The 21,745-nt window shown below is 42.0% G+C and overlaps 1 protein-coding gene and 1 long non-coding RNA gene across 8 annotated transcripts in view; one reads left to right on the top strand and one right to left on the bottom strand.

Annotated features, from left to right (window-relative positions):
* The first annotated feature begins 4,406 nt into the window (after window positions 1–4,406).
* LOC142657652 (uncharacterized) lies at window positions 4,407–21,489 on the top strand. The gene is made up of 2 exons (XR_012849963.1): window positions 4,407–4,490; window positions 21,231–21,489. It is a non-coding gene; the product is annotated as an uncharacterized LOC142657652 (long non-coding RNA).
* Window positions 17,569–21,745, bottom strand: part of DNAJB4 (DnaJ heat shock protein family (Hsp40) member B4) — a 48,828-nt gene continuing 44,651 nt past the window's right edge. For all 7 annotated transcript variants that reach the window (XM_075832882.1, XM_075832881.1, XM_075832883.1 and 4 more), the window contains one exon: window positions 17,569–21,460. In XM_075832882.1, coding sequence (XP_075688997.1) covers window positions 21,227–21,460 — 234 coding nt within the window. In that variant the 3' untranslated portion in view covers window positions 17,569–21,226. The remainder of the gene's footprint in view (window positions 21,461–21,745) is intronic.

Raw genomic sequence — 21,745 nt, 5'->3', positions numbered from 1 at the left:
CTTGAGAAAGCGAAGAAAGTCTCTAAGAAATGGCGATGGTGGTCATCTTACTGATTGTGGATAGGGGACCGAGCTTCACGTTACAAATGTACTTCACCAGGACCAGTACACATGACAATTTTTGCACACACACACACCAGCCTTCACACTATAGCCCATTTGCTTGTAGAATCCAATACCTCATAGTTCCCACTTCCATACAATGACCTATATCTGTTTTGCTGATACAGCCCCTGGTGTGTAAGCCACATTTTTATCACTTGCTGTGATTGCTTTTTTGGTGTGTGGTTTTTGCTGCTTGTGGTTTTCTGTTCCCTTACAATCACAGTCAAAAATGTTCCTTCTTGCGCCCTTTTAGGTATGTGGTTGGGAAATAAGCGTCTGTTTACACTAACAGTCTTTTCAGTTTGCATCAGGTTTAAGGAATACAATTAGTACATTATATTTAAAAAAGAAAACTTTTTTTTTTTTTACTGAATTAGGCCCTGTTCACATCCGCATCGGCTTCCGTTTGGGGGTTTCCGTTCATCTATTCCGTAAGAGGAACAGGTGAACAGAAAGCCGAACAGAAACTATAGCTTCCATTTGCATTATCATAAACGGTATGATCAGCCAATGAACGAGCGTTTACTCATTCACCGACTGATTGTTGTCCTGTTTACACAGAGCAATGATCGGGAACGAGCGTTTATATGAACGCTTTGATATGTATCGTTGGGGTCCAAGCAGTCAGACCTTAAACGTTCAGTAAGTGATGGCATATTCTATAGAAATACCGTCACATAGGCCTGATTCACACAAGCGCTGCGCATCTCGGACGTGAAAAACCGCCTATTTTCACATACGAGGTGCATCCGTGCTCAGCGCTGCGGGACGCGATGTCAAGCATCCCCCATATTTGAGAGTCTATGGAGGGATGCGTGATGCATGAAAAGATAGGATATGTCCTATTTTCGCACGGACCCTTCACACGGTCCGTTGAAACAACGGTAGTGTGGACGGCCACATTGAATTACATAGGTCCGTGGGACGGCCGCTGTTTCAACGGCGTCCCACGGACGTTAAACACGCTCGTGTGAATCAGGCCTCACAGAAATGGGAAAACAGATTCATTCAATGGGTGTGGAGAGACGCTGCTGCACGTCGGGTGGGAGAGTAACCAAGGCAAACACCCGGCAACTGGCAGGTATCGCGCATGAGTCCTATTCTAATTAATAGGACACGTTCATGATACCTGATGGACGTCGGGCAGTTGCCTCAGCGACTGTCCTGTCTGGTGTCTCTCTATGTCTGATGTCAGATCGGGCAGAACCCGGGGCAAGGATTCAGTTTGGCGCCACCCCCAACCTCTTTCCCGACATCTCCTTCCTACTTGCCGTGTTTGTTTTCCCTACCAATCAATGACGTGTTATTTCTTTACCACATTTCTTTTTATGTAACTCGAGCATAAAAACATTTGCGCATTTTACAAGCAATATAGTTCTATACACAACACCAGAACCAAGCTCAGTACATAAATACAACACCAGAACCAAGCTCAGTACATAAATACAACACCAGCACAAATACAGCTCAATTTAGTGCAACCCCTGCCGTATAGGTATGTACAGCGTAAAACTACAGCTCCCAGCATGGCCCAAACAATGATAAGGATATGCTGGGAGATGCTGTTTCACAAAAAATAAATCATATCATAATCATACCACCCATCATCTCGCTGCAGATTATACAGTGACTACAGTGCTGATTAGAGGCAGAATGAACATTTACATTAGGTGACTCTCCGGTGATGTCTCAGATTCTAGTTCTTTTTCTCCATCCGGTCCAGACCTCTATGATGATTTCTCCCGGTCACAGACCATTTCTGCAGTTTGCCGCTCAGATGTCTTCAGCTTCTCACTTTTCCAACATTTCTACACCTATAAATAAGGATAAAGTTCTCATTATACCACACACTACGCCCCTAAATATAATAGCGCCATACACTGCACCTCTAATTATAATAGCACCATACACCGTGTCCCACACACACACACTGTGCCCCCTGTAGATAGTGCCTGCCATAGAGCCCCCTGTAGATAGTGCCCCACATAGATAGTGCCCCCATATAGCCCACCCCTGTATATAGTGTCCCACAAATAGCTCCCCCTATAGTGCTCCACAGATAGCCCATCCCTGTATATAGCCCCCCTGTAGATATAGCCCACCCCTGTATATAGTGCTCCACATATAGTCCACCCCTGTGTATAGCCCCCCTGTAGATATAGCCCACCCCTGTATATAGTGCTCCATAGATAGCCCACCCCTGTATATAGCCTCCCTGTAGATATAGCCCACCCCTGTATATGGCGCTCCATATATAGCCCCCCTGTAGATTGAGCCTCCCCCCTGTAGATAAAGCCCCCTCCCGTAGATAAAGCCCCCCTTGTAGATAAAGCCCCCTGTAGACAAAGCCCCCTTGTAGATAAAGCCCCACATAGATAAAGCCCCCCTGTAGATAAAGCCACACACTTTTTTATTACAATAAAATAACAAACTATTCAAACTCACCTTAATCCCGCTCCCACGCCGTCCGGCAGCCATGGAGACCTGCTCTCTTCTGCGCAGGTCTCCTGGGGGTTGAACGAAGCGTCTATGAAAGGCGCTGAGTGGCTGGGCAGAATGACTTTCCCTGTCAGTCAGCGCCTTTCAGCGACGGAAGCGCGATACCGCTTCACTCGTACAAAAGAGCTGAACGGCCAGTCATTGCTTCTAATTGTACCAGTGTCCTATAGACACAGGTACAATTATAGTGCAGGAGGAGGTGGCGCTGGCGCCCCCCTCTAAGTTGCGCCCGGGGCACATGCCCTGCCTGCCCCCCCCCCCTAGCTACGCCCCTGGGCAGAAGAGAGATGCGCTGCACAACCGCTTTAACACACATGGCACCCCTATAGGTGTTCTATTACATTATCATAATCGGGCTGGGTGAATGGGGCCGTAATCTGATTCATGTGGGAAAATTCAAAGGCTGGGTTATCACGTTGCGGTTTAAATGTGTCTTATGTGCTTTAAAACGGCGCCGTTGTGCCGTGATTTTATGAAAATCGTAGTAAAAAATGCACTTAAACCTCGACATGAGAACCAAGTCTAAAACAGGACATAAATAATGATCATTAATTGGAACAGTTGTAGAGTCTGATAACAATAAACCAGATTGCAGGGCTGTAAAACCGACCTTTGATCTAAGAGTAACCTGATAGAAGTGATTGCTCATCCATTGAATATAATGTGTATACTACACAGGACGTCCTATATTTGCCAAGAGTCTAATGACCTTATGGAGTATGTCAGCCATTAATAATGTTTAACTTTTGCATGTATTATGGATGGGTAATGTAACTTCTGTGCGGCACTAGCTATTTACAGATGCTGGCAACTTATGTTATTCACCTTTCTCATTTACATAGGGAGGAATTTATTAAGACTAGCGTAGATTTCCGCTATAATTTACGCCAGCGTCTGGCGTAAATTGCAGTAAATGCGTCAGGTTGTGGGTGGCCCCGCCCCCATCTGCTAAGATCCGACTACTTTTTCTAAAAGTACCAAGAGAGGTGGAAACTGCTCAAACGTCAAATTTTTTACAACAATTTTTTGAGTCATTTGCGACTTTTATATGCCAGAAAACTGGCATCGAAAAGTTGATCAATTCCCTCCCAAAGTCCCCGCGTCCTGGCGTCAGGATATAAGGCTTATTTTGTAGTTTAGGTTGCACTTACATTTAGCAGAAGAAATCGTTTGTCAAATTATGTAGATGGTCTCTGGCGGTCCTCGTCATCCGTATGGTGAATTAAGGTGGTCTTCATATGGGAATAAGACGGACATTGATCGCACCAGCAGCCAGGCAGATACTCAAGGTTTACAAATAACTAATACACCAGAGAATGCACCGAGAACTAGACTTTAATACTTTGCTTCGATTCCTGATGATTTTCAGGATCTCTGCTTGCTGTAGTGAGTGAGTATTTGCTTTAAATCAAAATGCTAAAAATCTGTAAAGACCTACAAAAATATTTCCATACAGTGCCATCAATCAGAGATCATGAAAATGGCAAGTAGTTGAAACACAAACTATAGTACAAAGTTACGGAAGTTTTTACCATACAATGATTAAAGAGAACGTCTCATGTATTTAATTTTCAATTTCATTAATTAGATGTAAGTCTGTAGAAGAGAAATAATGTTTGTTCTCTTTTTAAATATTTTTTTAGTGTTAATAGGTCGGCCATATTGGAGACGTACACTTTACCTTCCTGTATTGTCTGTATAGAAAGTGCAGCAGGACGTGTGCTTTATGGCAGATGAAATGAATGGTAGTCATGACAGAGAAATGTCATAGATTATTACTGTCTCCAGGAAGTGATGGAGTCAAGCCCCTCCCCCAGAGACCAAGAAGTGGCAGGGGAGCTGCGTACAGAAAATGTAAAAGATCAGTCCAGCACTTGGAAAACAAGGTTCATACTTTATTGAAATATATTAAAATCCACTATACCAATTTGCAGGAAAACATAATAGATCACACGTTTCGAACGCCCACTGCATTCTTACATCACGTGTAAGAGTAAGGGCATGGCCAGACGTGGCGTATTTCTGCAGACACTGTCCGCATCAATGCCGCACATAATCTGCGTTGCAGATTCCGTTGCGCCTTTGCCTAAATTGTGAAGTAAATTGCTGCGGATTAGCGGTTGCGTATTCAGGTGAAGAATACATCCTGCTCTCTTTTAAAACATTCCATCTCAGTCTGGAAATAGACCTCGAAACACATAGGTCCAGGCAGAATGATGAAATATCCTGTTCGTGAAAGCAATCCGGAACGCAACACACATAACATCTGCGGATTTCATTGCGTAATTTTGAAACTCCATTGAAGTCAATGGAGAAATTCCGAAACAGCCAGTGTATGCTGCGGACACCAAATTCCGCACCGCAGCCTAAGGTCCGCAGCTGAGTATTCCGCCACGTGTGCACGAACCTAACTAAAAAGGTGTGGAAACCAATGGAGAAACGGTCCGCTGCAGATTTCCACAGCAATTCTGCCACGTCTGGCCGTGCCCTAAGGGTATGTGCACGTGACCTATTTTCAGACGTAATTCAGGCGTTTTACGCCTCGAATTACGCTTGAAAAGACGGCTCCAATACGTCTGAAAACATCTGCCCATTGCTTGCAATGGGTTTTACGATGTTCTGTGCAGACGAGGTGTAATTTTACGCGTCGCTGTCAAAAGACGGTGCAAGACACTTCTTGGGACGTAATTGGAGCCATTTTTCATTGACTCCATTGAAAAACAGCTCCAATTTCGTCCGTAATGGACGCCGCGAAAAACGCGTGCACTTGCAAAAACGTCTGAAATACAGGAGCTGTTTTCGCCCGAAAACAACTCCGTAATTTCAGACGTAATTTGTTAAAATGTGTGAACATACCCTTATGAGGTCTGGAAAAGGGTAGTTTGGGGTCTGGTCTGGGGTCTGTAAACAGGTGGGGGTCTGTTCTGGGGTCTTTATACATGGCGGTCCTTATGCCCTACCTATTTTTCTGTATGTTACACCCATTTATATAGAACACGCCCCATCCTATGGCATTTGAATCACAAATAGACCCCATTTAGTACACCCCAAAATGAACAAACCACACAACAGACCCCCTAAATAAAGATATAGACCCCAGCCAAACTAACCCAAGCAACTTGCACTTAACAATATTTGAATCTTTAATTATGGGACATTTTAATCCCTGCCTCCGTTACTCCCAGGAACGCACCACAAGCAAAAATGTAATGTAAATTAGCATAAAACCGGCCCTGTTTGTGGTCTGGGATCTTTGATTGGTTGATAAGGTCAACAAGGCCATTTTTTGAAAAATGTGGCCCTATGACTCTGAAGATGGTGGGGTTCACAAAAAGTGATACCTGCCAAAATCTTTATAATCTGTAGTAACCCATATGGATTAATATGGCCAGTGTAACTTTATGTCTAGAGCTAGAAATATAGAAAGTTTTATGTTTTGTTTTGGCTTTTCGGAGTGACGGGCGACTTAATGTCAATAAAGGTTCCACTTTAGATAGATTAGATGATGTTCTTTATATAGCCCCTGAGCGGTCTTGGCACAACGTGCAGGCTCCTCTGACAGAAAGAGGTCAGTTTGTTCCATGTGAAGTATCCCTGAATCACATACTCTCATAAATTCACCTGTTACAAAATTTGCCCAAGAAGAAAGAACGAAGGTCAAAGAACGCAATGAGTTGATTGAAATTGTAATGATAGAGGCATGAAAAATACTCACGCGCTTCTGTGCCTCTGGATCATTACTTAGTATGTCACCATCATAGCATAAAATGTATTCTACAGTATACTAAAAAAAATGGGGTGCGCAAAAGAGCCCACACACCCTTCTGTTTTTTTTATACCTTTTGTTCCAAAACTGTATTGTTTTGCTTTTTGCTATTTTAATGTTTAGGGTGTATTTACATGAGACGGTAAATACATCATTTTGTTATAGCTCTGACGCTTATTTTGCAGCAATTTTCATAGTAAAAAAAGTGCCTACTAAATATTGGAAAATCTTTCAACAAAGGAAATAGAATTATGGTAATGTGGAAGGAAAGAGAAGAGGAACTAGAAAAAAACTAGAAAAAAACCAAAGGATCAAAGGTTAATCCTAGTTAATCCTAGTTAACCCTTTACATCCGTTTTTCTCCTCTGCGAGCACGCCCTGTTTTTACTTTTCTTTTTTCTCTGCATTTCCTTATTAACTGATCCGTGAAAATGTCATCTGTGTGCCGTTCGGTTTGTTTCCCGCACCCATAGACTTCAATGGGCGAGTCTCGTCCACAAAACGGACTAGAATAGGGAATGGTGTGAGTTTCTCTGAACGGACACCAGCTCCATAAAAAAAAAAATGGATTGTGTGAATAGCCCCATTGACTTTTATGGGCAAGTGTGCCGTCTGTTGTTAAAACGGAAAGGACATGGATGAGAAATATAGCCTAAGGTGTGGCCTGATCTGCCCTCAAAAGAAAAAATATATCCTTCATGGCCCAAAGTCTTTGCCAACCCACATTCAAACAGTCATAGTTTTTCTTTTACACCTTTATTTTTTTTTTTACTTTTTTGTAATCTATTAGAGGTCTTTTTTGTACTTTTATTATAATGTACACATTTCAGGTGAATGGGTCTCAGCTGCATTACAAGACACTTGTGCCATTGCAACCAAAATGTGGGTTTAAAAAAAAATATATATATATATATTGTTCAATTTAGGCTGCAAAATAAAGTTAAAACCGTTAGAGGATAGTAAGATTTTTTTTATTTTTTTTTTAATAAAAATGTGTATCAGTGTGATTGGTGCAACTTTCTGATTCATTATTTTTTTTTTTTTTTTTTTTTTTTTAATATGTTTTTATTCATTTTACAACATTTTATCAACAACAGTACAGCATCCACATCAAGTTTCGGTATTATACATGCCATATTAAATTTGACATCTCCATCTTCAACAATTATCATGCTTTTTGCCAGGCCTCTTCTTACAGTAGCGCTCTTGTAGTGGTATACTGTTAAACTTAACTTTTTCAACACATATAGACCCGCCGCCTCTGCCTCCAAAAATGTCCTGTCTCTCCCTGTCCCACTATCCCATGTGATTCATTTTTATTAAAAAATATTTTACTTTTTGGGATACAGCTGCTTTGTATTCTGTATACAGAGTAGCTGTATCTTGTATCCATCAGGTCAGCGGGACTGACAGGTTCAGTGTCAGCAGGTCTTGCGTGTCACGCAGGACCGAGCTGTTACCGATCACATGTAAGTTCATAACTTAGATGTCATAGATTACAGGTGCATTCTGCGTATCAGAGACACACAAGGCCCGCTGACCTGATGGATACAAGATTCAGCGCAAGATACAGCTGTATCTCAAAAACAAATTAGAAAGTTGCAGTAAACACACAAAGATAGACATTTTTATATTTAAAAAAAAATCACTTTTGAAGATGTGCATAGCCTTTAAAGCCTGAGATAGTCATTAGACTGCAATTCATTCTGACAGGCAGCGCTGCGCATGACAAAGTCTCTAAACATCACTCAACTGCTACATAAATAAAACATGACAATATTAATAATAACAAGATGTTACTCTAATGTATACTTTACCCTCAGGACATCGCTTGGCAACAATATGGTTTTCACTAGCAAATTCATATTTTATCAATGGTTGCAACACTGTGAAGAAGGGAGAATTGTTCTAATTTGACCTTGAAGTGAACATCGAAGCAGTGACATCAAGTTTCTCATATCATAATGGGGTCTGGTATTTTTTTAGAAACAGCGCCACTCTTGTCCATGGTTTGGTATTGCAGCTCATACTCATTTAAATAAATGGGGCTGCGTTGCAATACCATACATAACCATTGGCAAAAGTGGCGCTGGTGCTGGAAAAAAAAAAGACCCTTTTTTCTATTCCTGGATAACCATTTGAAACTTCTGTGTCTCCGTAATGGCACAAAGTAATAATGTCCTCTGCGGGTTCCAACCGCCCCCTCTTAATCATCTACTCAGTAAAAATATATATGACATTACTTCAAGGGTTTGTCCAAGAGCATAATTAAGTATTGTATTATATTGCACTATAAATAAGGACATCTGTGCATCTTAAAGACATTTTCCCACCAGAAGAAGGGATCGCATATCGCTAGGATTTGGGTTTTGGGGCGAGTGTTAGCCCTATAGCTAGGGTTATGGTTAGCCCCATTTACCCTCAATGAATTACCTGAAATGCTAATCAAAGGGGTATTCCCACATTAGACATTTATGGCATATATACAGGATGAGCCATAAATGATTGATAAATCAGATTTCACCTCTGGGACCCGCACCTATTTCCAGAACAGGGGTCCCCCGACCCCCATCCCGCCGTATCTGGGTCGAGAAGAAACGGAGGGGTGGCCGCGCACAACCCAAGTGGGCTCCAGCAAGCGTGTTCGGCTATTCCTGTATCACCTATAGAAATCAATGGGGAGCCGCATACATGCACAGCCACCTATCCATTCATTCTCTGCCTGGAGGAGCGATGGGGGTCGGATAATCCCCATTCTGGAGATAGGTGCGGATCCAGTGTATGGAGCTGTGTTGCGGTTCCCTGCATAGTGGATGGACGGGACCAACACTCAGCAGAGAAAATACAGAAGGAGATTCTACCTCTACGTTCTTAGCATTGGCGGGTCGGCCCTCACCGATCATGAAGTGATGGCATATCCTATTAATATGCCATCACTTCCAAAATGGGAATAGACTTTTGCTGTTTTATCCCCAGTGCTTACAACTGAGTAAATGTAGTTGTGACTGAATTGTGATTGACAGCTCAGCTTTCTCGTCCTGTTCTGCCACAGTCCTTTGTTAGATCAATTCACAATGACTGCCGCTCTGTAAAATATTATTTTAACACACGTGTGTGAATATGATGTTTTATAGTGATGGTAGTTGTGTATAGCGCAACACAGATAGTAACACAGGATGAGTAAAAATAAACTCTGTCTATGGACATCTCCCTTGGATATCAGACAACGCTGTCTGTTTACAACTTCAAGCAGGCCCAAAAAGAAAAAGGGGTGCAGATCCAGGAGATTTATCATACCTGGTGGAAAACAAAAACAGAGGAGTTGCTCATAGCAATCAGATTGGTGACCTCTTATTTTCCAAAGGGCCTCTGACAGCTCAAATCTGAGTGATCGCTGTAGGCAACCGCTCCATTTTTCCTTTTCACTAATTTTGCATTAAGTACTGTATATGTGTAACTTTGTGCTTAGCTTAGCTGCATGACTTCTATTAAAACCCGGAAAACCCTTAAAGGGTAACTAAACGTTCAACAAACTTCTGACATGTCATAGTGACACCGCTACATCGTTTTTTCCAGAAAAAGCCGAAGAGGAACAAAGCGGCTCAGCGCTCACACTAGCACTTCTGCCACTTTGTTTTAACTTTTGGTTCGGGTCTCAGTACTCAGACCCCCACCAATCAAAACTTCTGACATGTCACTATGACATGTCAAAAGTTTGTTGAACGTTTAGTTAGGCTGGGTTCACACAACCTATTTTCAGGCGTAAACGAGGCGTATTATGCCTCGTTTTACGCCTGAAAATACGGCTACAATACGTCAGCAAACATCTTCCCATTCATTTGAATGGGTTTGCCGACGTACTGTGCCGACGACCTGTAATTTAAGCGTCATCGTTTGACAGCTGTCAAACAACGACGCGTAAAATGACTGCCTCGTGCAGGACACTTCTTTGGACGTAATTTGAGCCGTTTTTCATTGAAGTCAATGAAGAGCAGCTCAAATTTACGGCTGTCAAAGACGCCTCGCATAATGCGAGGAGCATTTACGTCTGAAACGACGGAGCTGTTTTCTCCAGAAAACAGTTTGTAATTTCAGACGTAAAAGGCAGCTATCGTGTGCACATACCGTTACCCTTTAAACTAGGAATCGATGGTCAAGCACTGGGTTCTAGAGGTCATTTCCTCTCTGGACCACCAGTATCTAGAAGAACTGAAGAGTGATATATCTGGCTCTCCACAGGAGCACAGAAATCCTGATGTGATGCTCGCTCCCTGTCATGTCCCAAGCAATAGCCAAAATGTATTCAGGCCATTGATTAAAGGCTATGTGTACACCTTTGAAATCGTTTTTTTCAGTGTGAATGGTGTAACTTTCCAAATACTTTTTATGAAAAAAAAATTTTACTTTTTGAGATACAGCTGCCTTGTATTCTGTATACAGAGCGGCTGTATCCCGTGCTAAGACCTGAATCCGTCTGGCGGGTTTCAGTGTCAGCGGGTCCTGCGTGTCTCTGAATTGCAGGATCCACCTGTAATCGATCACATCTAAGTTATGAACTTACATGTGATTGCTAACAGCTCGATCATGTGTGTCAGAAACACACAGGACCCGCTGACACTGAACCCGTCAGTCCCGCAGACGTGACAGATGCAGGTTTCAGCGCTAGATACAGCTGCTCTGTATACAGAATACAAAGCGGCTGTATCTCAAAAAGTAAAAATAATTTCTAATGAGAAGTATTTTGAAAGTTGCTCCAATCACACAGATAGACTTTTTTTTTTTAAAAAACAACGACTTCATAGGTGTACATAGCCTTTAATAAAAGCAGCAGTAAAAAAAAAAAAATTCGGCCCTGGATGACTATAGGAAACTCAGATTTTGTCCGTCTCCTAGTCTACCTTTAATTATTGTCAAAACTTGTCTTCACCCTATTTTACATGAACAAAGACTTCAGTATACAGTTACAAAGTAACCACTGGGCAAACAATGAATAATGTCTGCATCTTGTCTTTGCCAAAACAACATTGTTCAGTACTTGGCAAATGACTCTGTTTGGTTAGATTTACACATTAAATATTTATGATATTACACTGTACTACTGGATAAGCTTTTCAGCAAGATCTAGTAGGGTGTCTGCATTTGGATGAATTCTTCACAGTCAAAGGAAATGTAAAGGGTAACTAAACTGTCAGAAAACTTCTGACATGTCATAGTGACATCAGAAGTTTTGATTGGTGGGGGTCTGAGCACTGAGACCCCCACCGATCTCTACCGTAAAAACACCCGTTATTGCGGGTCGTAATTACAACCCGCAATAACGGGCTCATAGACTTCTGTTACCCACGGGTACCTTCCCGTTTTCTCACAGGAAGGTGCCCGTGCCGTTAAAAAAATAGAACATGTTCTATTTTTCTATTTTACGGGCCGTGCTGCTATACTTTATAATGACAGCACGGCTCGCAAAAGCGGCCGGCTGCCCGCGGCCGGCCGTGCCCGGCCGTGCTCGTAATTACGAGTCGTAATTACGAGCACGGTCGTGTGCATGAAGCCTAAGAAGGCCTCGGGTGAGAGCTGTGCCGCTTGGTTTCTGATGGGCTTTTCTCGGAAAGCCAACTGTGTACGGATTCAATAGAAAGTCTATGAGCCCGTACTCCAACTGCTCGGCTTTCCGAAAAAAGCCGATCAGAAACTAAGCGGCTCAACGCTCACCCGAGCGCTTCTGCAGCTTCGTTTTAGCGATCGGTGGGGGTCTCAGTGCTCGGACCCCCACCGATCAAAACTTCTGACATGTGACTATGACATGTCAGAAGTTTTCTGAAAGTTTAGTTACCCTTTAATAAAGAACCATATTTGTATATAAAATAAGATCCAATTGCCTTTCTAATATTGCTTTCTAACCTTGCCCTTTTTTTGTTTTCTGTGTCCTAGTAGATTTCCATTACTTGTCCAATACAGTGTTCAGGCAACCACGGAGCCAATTGCTTACACAGGACGACACCATGCCCTCTCTGAATGGTATTATATGAGATGGGGGTTTAGTCGGAGTGTGATGACACCAAATTTTGGAGTCAGAAATGGCTACAAATTGGCTTCTATGTACTCATGGTTCTACAATTAAACATTATTTACCATTAACCCCTTAACGCCGAAGGACGGATATATCCGTCCTCAGCAGCTGCTAGTTCGCGCAGGAGGACGGATATATCCGTCCTGTGATCGCGCGGGTACTGACAGCGTACCCATGCGATCAGCGGCAGGAGCACGGCTGTTATACACAGCCTGGCTCCTGCTGCAACTGCCGGAATCGAAGCACGCGCCGATTCCGGCAGTTTAACCCATTAAATGCCGCTGTCAATAGTGACAGCGGCATTTAATGTGTTTGACAGAGGGGGGAACTCCCTCTGTCTCCCGATCGGCGCCCCCGCAAACAAATCGCGGGTCGCCGTCGGGTTTCCATGACAGCCGGGGGTCTAACAAAGACCCCCAGGTCTGTCTTCAGCATCTGCCTGTTAGGCGATGCCAGAGGCATGACCTAATAGGTTGCCTGTCAGTTTTACACTGACAGGCAATAATGCTTTGGTATACGAAGTATACCAAAGCATTATATATGCGATCGGCATATCGCATAGTGAAGTCCCCTGGTGGGACTAAAAAAAAAAAAGTAAAACCGTTAAATAAAGTTTGTGAAAAAAAAAATAAAAAAAATTACAGTCAAAGTCAAATAAAACTACTTTTTTGCCCCAAAAAGTGGTTTTATTTAATAAAACGGTCAAAACAAATCACACATACACATATATGGTATCCACGCGATCGTAACAACTTGACCAATAAAATGAACACATTAATTAAACCGCCGGATGAACGGCGTCCAAAGAAAACGCAAAAAACAACGGCAAAATTCTCTCTTTTCTCCCATTCCCCCCATAAAAAATAAAATAAAAGTTCATCTATAAGTCCTATGTACCCCAAAATAGTACTAATGAAAACTACACATTGTCCCGCAAAAATCAAGCCCACGTACGGCCACATCGACGGAAAAATAAAAAAATTACGCCTCTTGGAACGCGGCGATGCAAAAACAAGTAATTTTTTTCTAAAAGGGTTTTTATTGTGCAAACATAGAAAAAACATATAAAACCTTTACACATTTGGTATCCCTGTAATCGTGCCGACCCATAGAATAAAGTGAACATGTTATTTACGCTGCATAGTAAACGGCGTAAATTTATAACGTGAAAATTAATGCTGGAATAGCTGCTTATTTTCAATTCTCTCCTAAAATAAAGTTAATAAAAGTTAATCAATATGTTATAAGCATCTAAAAATGGTACAATTACAAAATACAACTCGTCCCGGAAAAAACAAGCCCTTATACGGCTATGTCGACGGAATAAAAAAAGAGTTACGACTCTTGGAATGCGACCGTGAAAAAACAAAAAATAATCCTTGGTCATTAACGTGCAAAATGGCCCGGTCATTAAGGGGTTAATGGGACATTTTTCCCTAAAACAAAATACTTGAAACTTGATACAGTCAGCAGGGGGTCCCTGTGCAAAAACAGTATAAAGATTATCCTCTATCGTTTGAGGAGAAGGGAATGATGTTTTTTGCTGTCCTTCTCCCTTGTGCTTACGTCGTCCCCAGTTGGATGGACCCATATCCACCTACGTACCAGCATTTTACTGCTCTGCCACCTCTTTGGTCCAGACCATCAAAAGGAAAAATCAGCAATTTTATCAATGCTTATCTATTACAGTGCAGTAAAAGTTGCAAGTTTAACATGCAATAAGTACCTCAGGTTTACTCTTTTATAAATTCAGAGTGCAATGAAGACTGCAGAGTGACCTTGTTGTGCGGAGTTACACAAATTAGCAACTGTGCAAGTGAGATCATCGCTCTGTCAAACGCAGGCTACAAATAATACCTCGAAGGATTCACTTGCTGATTTCATCCGGAAAAAATTCTTATCATCCTGCAGAACATATGTTTATGTTTGTCAAAGATTCTCAGCTACAGAGTTATCTTCCATTCACACATAGTGTTTAGCTGCGTATTTGCAGACAGATCTTTTTTGTAGTCGAGGCATTTTTTCCAAAGTACATTATAATGTAGCCCACATTATACCAATATTCTTCTATTTTTCCACCTCTAATTTGCTTTTTAGGAGAGAGTAATCCTGCTTCTCCCAATATCTTCATTGTAGAAATCACTGTCTGCAGGCAGAAGCTCTGGTAATTACACGTCATGGTGTCTTTCCCCGGAGAGACACTGAAGCAGGTCTAAGGCCCAGGAGAGGCTACAGATCGTGTCTGTGCAGCAGCAATTTACAGGCAGTGTGCAAACTCCAGGCTACTGCGGGGAGGGGCAGAGAGATGATTTGTTGGCCATAGCCTGACATCATCTACAGGAATCAGGAGATTCAGTGACATCAGTAGAATGCACAGGGCTATGAAGACTTCCAGTTCTTACTCTTGGATTGTAGCTATGTAAAGGCAAAGCCACATTCTGCTGATGTTTTATGAATCAGAAACCTACAGACAGCGGTGACATCAGTAATCATGATTACGGTGAGAATTCACATTGGAAAGTCTCAACTAGGCCAACATACCCAAAGAATGTGAGCAACTAGGAGGGATGAACTTGTACTTGGGGATAATAACACATCAGAAATTGTCACAATTTAGAGAAATGGATGGATGGATAGATAGATAGATAGATAGATAGATAGATAGATAGATAGATAGATAGATAGATAGATAGATAGATAGATAGATAGATAGATAGATAGATAGATAGATAGATAGATAGATAGATAGATAGATAGATATGAGATAGATAGATATGAGATAGATAGATATGAGATAGATATGAGATAGATATGAGATAGATAGATAGATAGATAGATAGATAGATAGATAGATAGATAGATAGATAGATAGATAGATAGATAGATAGATAGATAGATAGATAGATAGATAGATAGATATGAGATAGATAGATAGATAGATATGAGATAGATAGATAGATAGATAGATAGATAGATAGATAGATAGATAGATAGATAGATAGATAGATAGATAGATAGATAGATAGATAGATAGATAGATAGATAGATAGATATGAGATAGATAGATAGATATGAGATAGATAGATAGATATGAGATAGATAGATAGATAGATAGATAGATAGATAGATAGATAGATAGATAGATAGATAGATAGATAGATAGATAAAAGCAGTATAAACGTATCCTCTAAATCCTGTTGATAGAGACCATTGCATAGTCAAGCAATGTACAAATACATAAAACAGTCTGTGTATTTGCAGAGTATAACTGGGGATCTTATAACCAGTGCCCATAAAAGGTACAAACCTTCCACTCGTAGATCAGCTGGCTGCGAGGCTTCATGAGACAAGGACAAATTAAGAATCGTTCTGGAAAAAAAGCAGAGGGCAACCAGCCACTAATATCTAACCAGAGAAAAAAAACACAAGAAAAGAAGGATGTATCCAAATAATATGTAATCATAAAGAATTATTTTTTGGAATCTTGACGTAATCCTGGTACTTTCAGAGGAGACCTGCAATGTTTTTGCTTCTTAGACCACATGGAAAGTGACAGCCACTTATGAGGTCACCAATATTACACATGGCACATGATAGGTCACGTGGGGGGCCGTGACAGAGTTTGCCTTTGGGCTCAGGAGTTTCAAGTTATACATTTTGGCAATAATGTGGGTGACCTTCCTGCAGATTATTTCTATACTATTACAGTTTTGACACTATGAAGGCCACTTCTCTGTACCCCATATGTGTATTACTGATGTGCAGACAAGCCATACAATGTATCTAAATCTATACATTGCTATAAGTTTACCTTTTTATTGGTTGTAGTACTACAGTATAACCTCTAGGTGGTACCCAGAGCTCTGCTATTTATGGAATGCCAAGTTTCTGCCAATGAGTAACCGGTATGGACAGATGCAGATTGTTATAATATAAAATACAGCATCCGATAATCCAAAAAATCTAATAATTCGGCATTTGTCTCCAACAAAAAACTGCAATATAAATTCACAAGTTCTTCTGATTAAACAAGAATGTTATTGAAGATTTTGAGTTAAAGGAATTTTCTCAATATTAAGATGACCTGGCGATGAATTGGTCGCTGTGGGTCCAGCTTTAACCCTGGCGTTCAGCTGTTATCGATAAGGGACGCTGCAGGGAATATGTAGTATTACATGGTGGCCATTCATATTAATTCCTCCCTACCCGCTTCCCTATTCACGTGCATGCTCGCCGCTAACAGGCACCTGAGGCAGCAGCTTATCCCCTGAGAGAACAAAGGTTGAAATCCAACATGCCCAATGCCTATTTTCCTCCAACTTCTGGAGAGTCGGGGCACATTAGATGGTCGGCTGGTCCCTCTGAAATTAAGGTATGTATGCCCTTGCCAACTAGACAACCCCTATTCATTTGCCCTATTAGAGCATATGGATGTCCAAAACTGGAGACGCCACTTCTATAGGCGCGGTCATGTAATACTACATTTCCCCATGTAAATAGGGGCCTCCGTCGCAGGTCCAGCCAAAAATACTGGAAACAATAGTGCAGCATGCTTCGCTATTGTTTCCAGGAAACCCAAAGCTAACCCAACCGAACCCATTAAAGTCAATCAGTTCCGTCATCTGCTGGTGGTGCCCGTCATGCAACGGAACCGGCGCTTCCAGTTATTCCCTTGTAATGCTCCTCTGACGGAGAAGAACAACGGAATGGCGAGTGCAGATGTGAACGAGGCTTTATACATGACAAAATAAGGTAATAAGGGCCTGTTCACATCAGCGTTGCCTTTCCGTTCCGGTTTTCCGTCTGAGGTTTCCGTCGGGTGAACCCCGCAATGGAAAGTCAAACTGAAACCACAGCTTCCATTTCCATCACCATTGATATCAATGGTGACGGAAACACTGCTAATGGTTTCCGTTGGTCACCATTCCGGCAGGTTTCCGTATTAATGACGGAATCAATAGCGCAGTCGACTGCGCTATTGATTCCGTCAGAATCTGTGGTTTCAGTTTGACTTTCCGTTGCGGGGTTTACCCGATGGAAACCTCAGACGAAACCCCGGAACGGAAAGCCAAGGCTGATGTGAACAGGCCCTTACAATATCAAGCTGATTCTGTAATAAAATAAAACACTGTCACAAAGCAGATACTTTTAATAAAAGGCACAGAAAAAATTCATTTCTAGCTTATATGGCCTGTAAACCATTGATGTCTACTTTCCACATTGTGACTTTATTGACCATCAAGGTTTTCTTATACTAATGTAACAAAATATATATATTTTTTATTTTAAAGTGCATTACAATAGTCATAACATTATTATTTACTGGGCTGAGCATTCATCAATCCGTGTGCCAATACTGGAAATGACAGAGGCTGCAGAACAAGGGGCACTGCGAGCAGTTTCACGAAAGTTAATGGCGTCTTTGACTCAGTTCCTTACCCGAGGGTCATTACAAGTGGAGCAAATTATGTCCCTAAGTCCATCCAAGATAGTAAGACGATTCCTGCCTAGTCCAACAGCCTTGAATAAAAATGAATACTAATAGTATGCAGGCCACATGCTTAGAATTCCCAGATGTAAAAGATAGAGACGTTGGGGTGCAGTCGGGACTGGGGTGGGAGAGGGGTCATGTGATCCTTTTACACCTCCGTGGAAATGCTGAGACTGAAACTGAACGCTTATTAGTGTTTGTATGAGATTAGAAAAACATGGCAGTGCCACTCTTGTCCATGAGCTGTGTCTGGTATTGCAGCATTCACTTGAGTGGAGCTGAGCTGCTATACCAAAGACAACCCATGGACAAGAGGGGCGCTGTTTCTGGAAGACAGCCATATTTTTCTAATCTCATACAACCCCTGTAACTAAAGTGCAGGCAGTAATAACACCAACACAGCATGTACATTTACATGTAGATAGCCGATTATCGTAATAATATCAACTTTTCTGAGCCTTCGTAAAGAGAATTTTCCAGTGTAAATGCACAAATCTGTATCATTATCACTTATTACCTGCTACCTCACCTTGCTCTCTACACCGTTCCTAGCCTGAGACTTACCCCCCTCTGTTCCCTGTCATCAGCCTCTTGAGTAGTTGTCCACTCCCCCAGTCTATTTTCACGTTCCCGTTATATATACTGTAGGGCCGGGTTCCCACATAGCATAAACGCTGCGAGATTTCCACAACGGAATTCTGTGCGGAAATTCCGCAGCATTTACAGTAGCAGCAAAGTGGATGAGATTTAGAGAATCTCATGCCCACGCTGCGGAAAAAAACCGCGGCGTAAACGTTAATAAATTGACCTGCGGTGCGGAATTTAATTCTGCAGCATGTCAATATATGCTGCGTTTTTGTTGATTTTCCGTTGCGGGTTTTCCCCATTGAATGCAACACATGCAACAGAAAGCTTACCCATACTTACCCAGAACGGCTTCCTTTTTTAGGCTGTCCGGCCTCCTGGGATGACGTTGCATCCCATGTGACCGCTGCAGCCAATCCCAGGCTGCAGCGTCACATGGCCTGCAACGTCATCCAGGGAGGCCGGAGCGGACGTCAGAGGAGGGAGGGGGTAATTATGAACGGCTTTGTTCCGCAGTGGATATTCCGTTCTAAAAAACGCACCACAATGTGGTGCGATTTTTCGGACGGAATGTACTGCGGGTTCCAGGGTGGACACGCTGCGTGATTTTTACGCAGTGTATCCGCCCCGTGGGAACCTCGCCCATGTCTCCTTGTACTTGTACTGACAATATCTTTTTTAAGCTGTCCACACACGTTTGATCGACAGATATCTCCCTCAATTCGCCCATAAACATGTACACACGGATTGCTTGTTTATTCAATAGGCAGGGGGAGATAAGCTGCAGTCAGACACCCTTGGCGACGCTTATCTCCCGGGAAAACAATGGTTGTTAAAATCCAGGGGTGGCTGACCAGTCGGGCATTATAGTAGTACATGAGGGCCCATGGCCAGAAGGGGCCCACAGCTTCTAACAGAGGCATTTAAGCTTAAAGAGGACCTGTCACCTCTCTTGACATGTCTGTTTTAGCAAACACTGGTATTCCAGATGAAATAACAATTCTGAAGCATCTTTTGTTAGACTTCTGCGTTGTACCGTTCCTCTATTATTCCACCTAGATAATACTCGGTGTTCCTATTACCCTTGTCAAAAGTCACTGATTGGAGAGTATCAGACTGTGTTAGGGGCCATCCAGTTGTCAATTTATTTAAAAATTTCAAGGAGGAATAACAGAGGAACAGCACAACACAGCATTCTAAGAAAAAATGCTCCGAAATTGTTATTTCATGGGGAGTACAAGTACTTCCGAAAACAGACATGTCAAAAGCGGACAGGTTCCTTTAAAGGGATTTTCCCATCTCAGACATTTATGGCATATCCGTATGATATGCCATAAATGTCTGAAAGATGCAGGTCCAAGCTCTGGGTCCTGTACCTAACTCGAAAACGGGGATCCCCCGACCCCGCCAGGTAAGGGGCCACTACATCCAGGTGAGAAATAAGTTCAAAGGTGGTTGAGGTTCCAGAAACAGCTGAGCTGTGCTGTTTCCAAAACTCCCATTGAAGTGAATGGAAGTTACATAAACAGCTCAGCTCGTAAGATAAGAATACCCCTCTAAGTGCGGATTGTGCCAAAAACAAGAAATACATGAGATAACTGCTGCTCACAGGCATTGTGTAAAAAACAGCGCAGGGAAATTATAACCATAGTGGTTGGTAAGTGGCCGTTGACCAATATTACCATTATACGGCATCCATAGCAGTCTGGCTTCCTATGGTACATTCTTATGCTTCCCATTTCATACGAAGGGCTATACTGTCCAAAAATCTGACAGAAAGAAATTGTGGCATATTCCAATAATTGGTGTAAAACGGAGGTAATCATTGCTTCTAGGGGGGATTATCTCCACAATACAGAGCCACGGGGACTCCGTGCGCCTTAGTACAGGCTCTGTGCACATGACTCTGCTGGGTACATTGAGGTCTTATGGTCGTAACAATTTCTGGAGTCAGCTATCGCTAACCAGTAGTGTATGAGGACTGAATGAGGATTGAAACAAGGGACTGTAGCATTACAACCCTACCATGGACGGTTACACTATTACTACATACTATGAAAAACTTAATTTGCATATTTGACCAACCTAGTATTACACCACAGATTAAGGGCAACCATTCACGATACAATAGAATAAATGATAATTGTTATTCAAGGACATTCAATAGCAAATACCATGTATTCTTCGGCTATCTCTCCCAGGTTGGGGCATCAATTTTGAGCATCAATATATGTGAATGTGTGCTTTGAGGGGGGTAGGGGAATAATTTGGTAAAAGAAAAAAATAGACTCTCTTTGACAAAAATGTATAACTATGAAACTCGCGTAACACCTAAGCTGCTTTAATACTGTAAGGTTTCAAGTCCAATGCTGAATATACCATCAGTCTAATATTTAAGAACTATCACTACTGCAGAGTTTTCTTCATCACCAAATATATGATATTTGCAAGAATCTTGAATATAATTATCAGCTCTATAGTAAAAGAAATGCTCATATAGTAAACACCCGTCATTAGTAAGCCCGTGACACAAAAAATAGCAATAGCATAAAACTTCCTTTTTAGAATTATAATATTGAACATATCCTGCCATCCCGACACTGTAGTAGTGGGTAATACACTGCCGGGCACACTTTAATGATCTTATAGTTTGTCTGGAGACCGTCTTATTATAAATGTGCTTGCTTATGCTTTCTTCCCATCACCCGGGCCTCTAGGAAACAGGCAGGTGCCGTTTCAGGATCTCCTTTGACGACTGAGGAATGCTGTCTGGGAAAATGACTTCAAACTCAACCAGAAGGTCTCCACGTTGATCTGGGTTTTTTGGAAAAGGGAGTCCGTACCCAATAATCCTTCGTCTCATTCCCGGTTTAACAACTTCGTTTATTGTCATGGGGATGTTCCGGCCGTCCAAGGTGGGCACCGTTGTTGAACAGCCACACAAAGCCTGGAATAAACCAAAAAACTCCACATAAAGTCACAATCAGACATTCTTGAATTCTCTATAAGTAGATAATACCGAACATTTCTTTGGTACTGACTGAAAACTGTGTCCTATTTTACACGACGATTTTACATTAATGGCTTATTCATAGTCCCAACCCTGGGACCCCCAGCGATCAGCAGACCAAACGAGCAGTGGCGATCACTGGAGTCCTGACACAGTGGCGCCTAATGCATGTGTGATCGTGTCTGGTACTGCAGCTCAGCCCATCATATGAATGGCACTGAG

The sequence above is a fragment of the Rhinoderma darwinii genome, chromosome 7, assembly GCF_050947455.1.
Source record: "Rhinoderma darwinii isolate aRhiDar2 chromosome 7, aRhiDar2.hap1, whole genome shotgun sequence".
Taxonomy (NCBI): Eukaryota; Metazoa; Chordata; class Amphibia; order Anura; family Rhinodermatidae; genus Rhinoderma; species Rhinoderma darwinii.
Note: the sequence above shows the minus strand (reverse complement) of the source record. Positions and strands in the feature narration are given on the sequence as shown.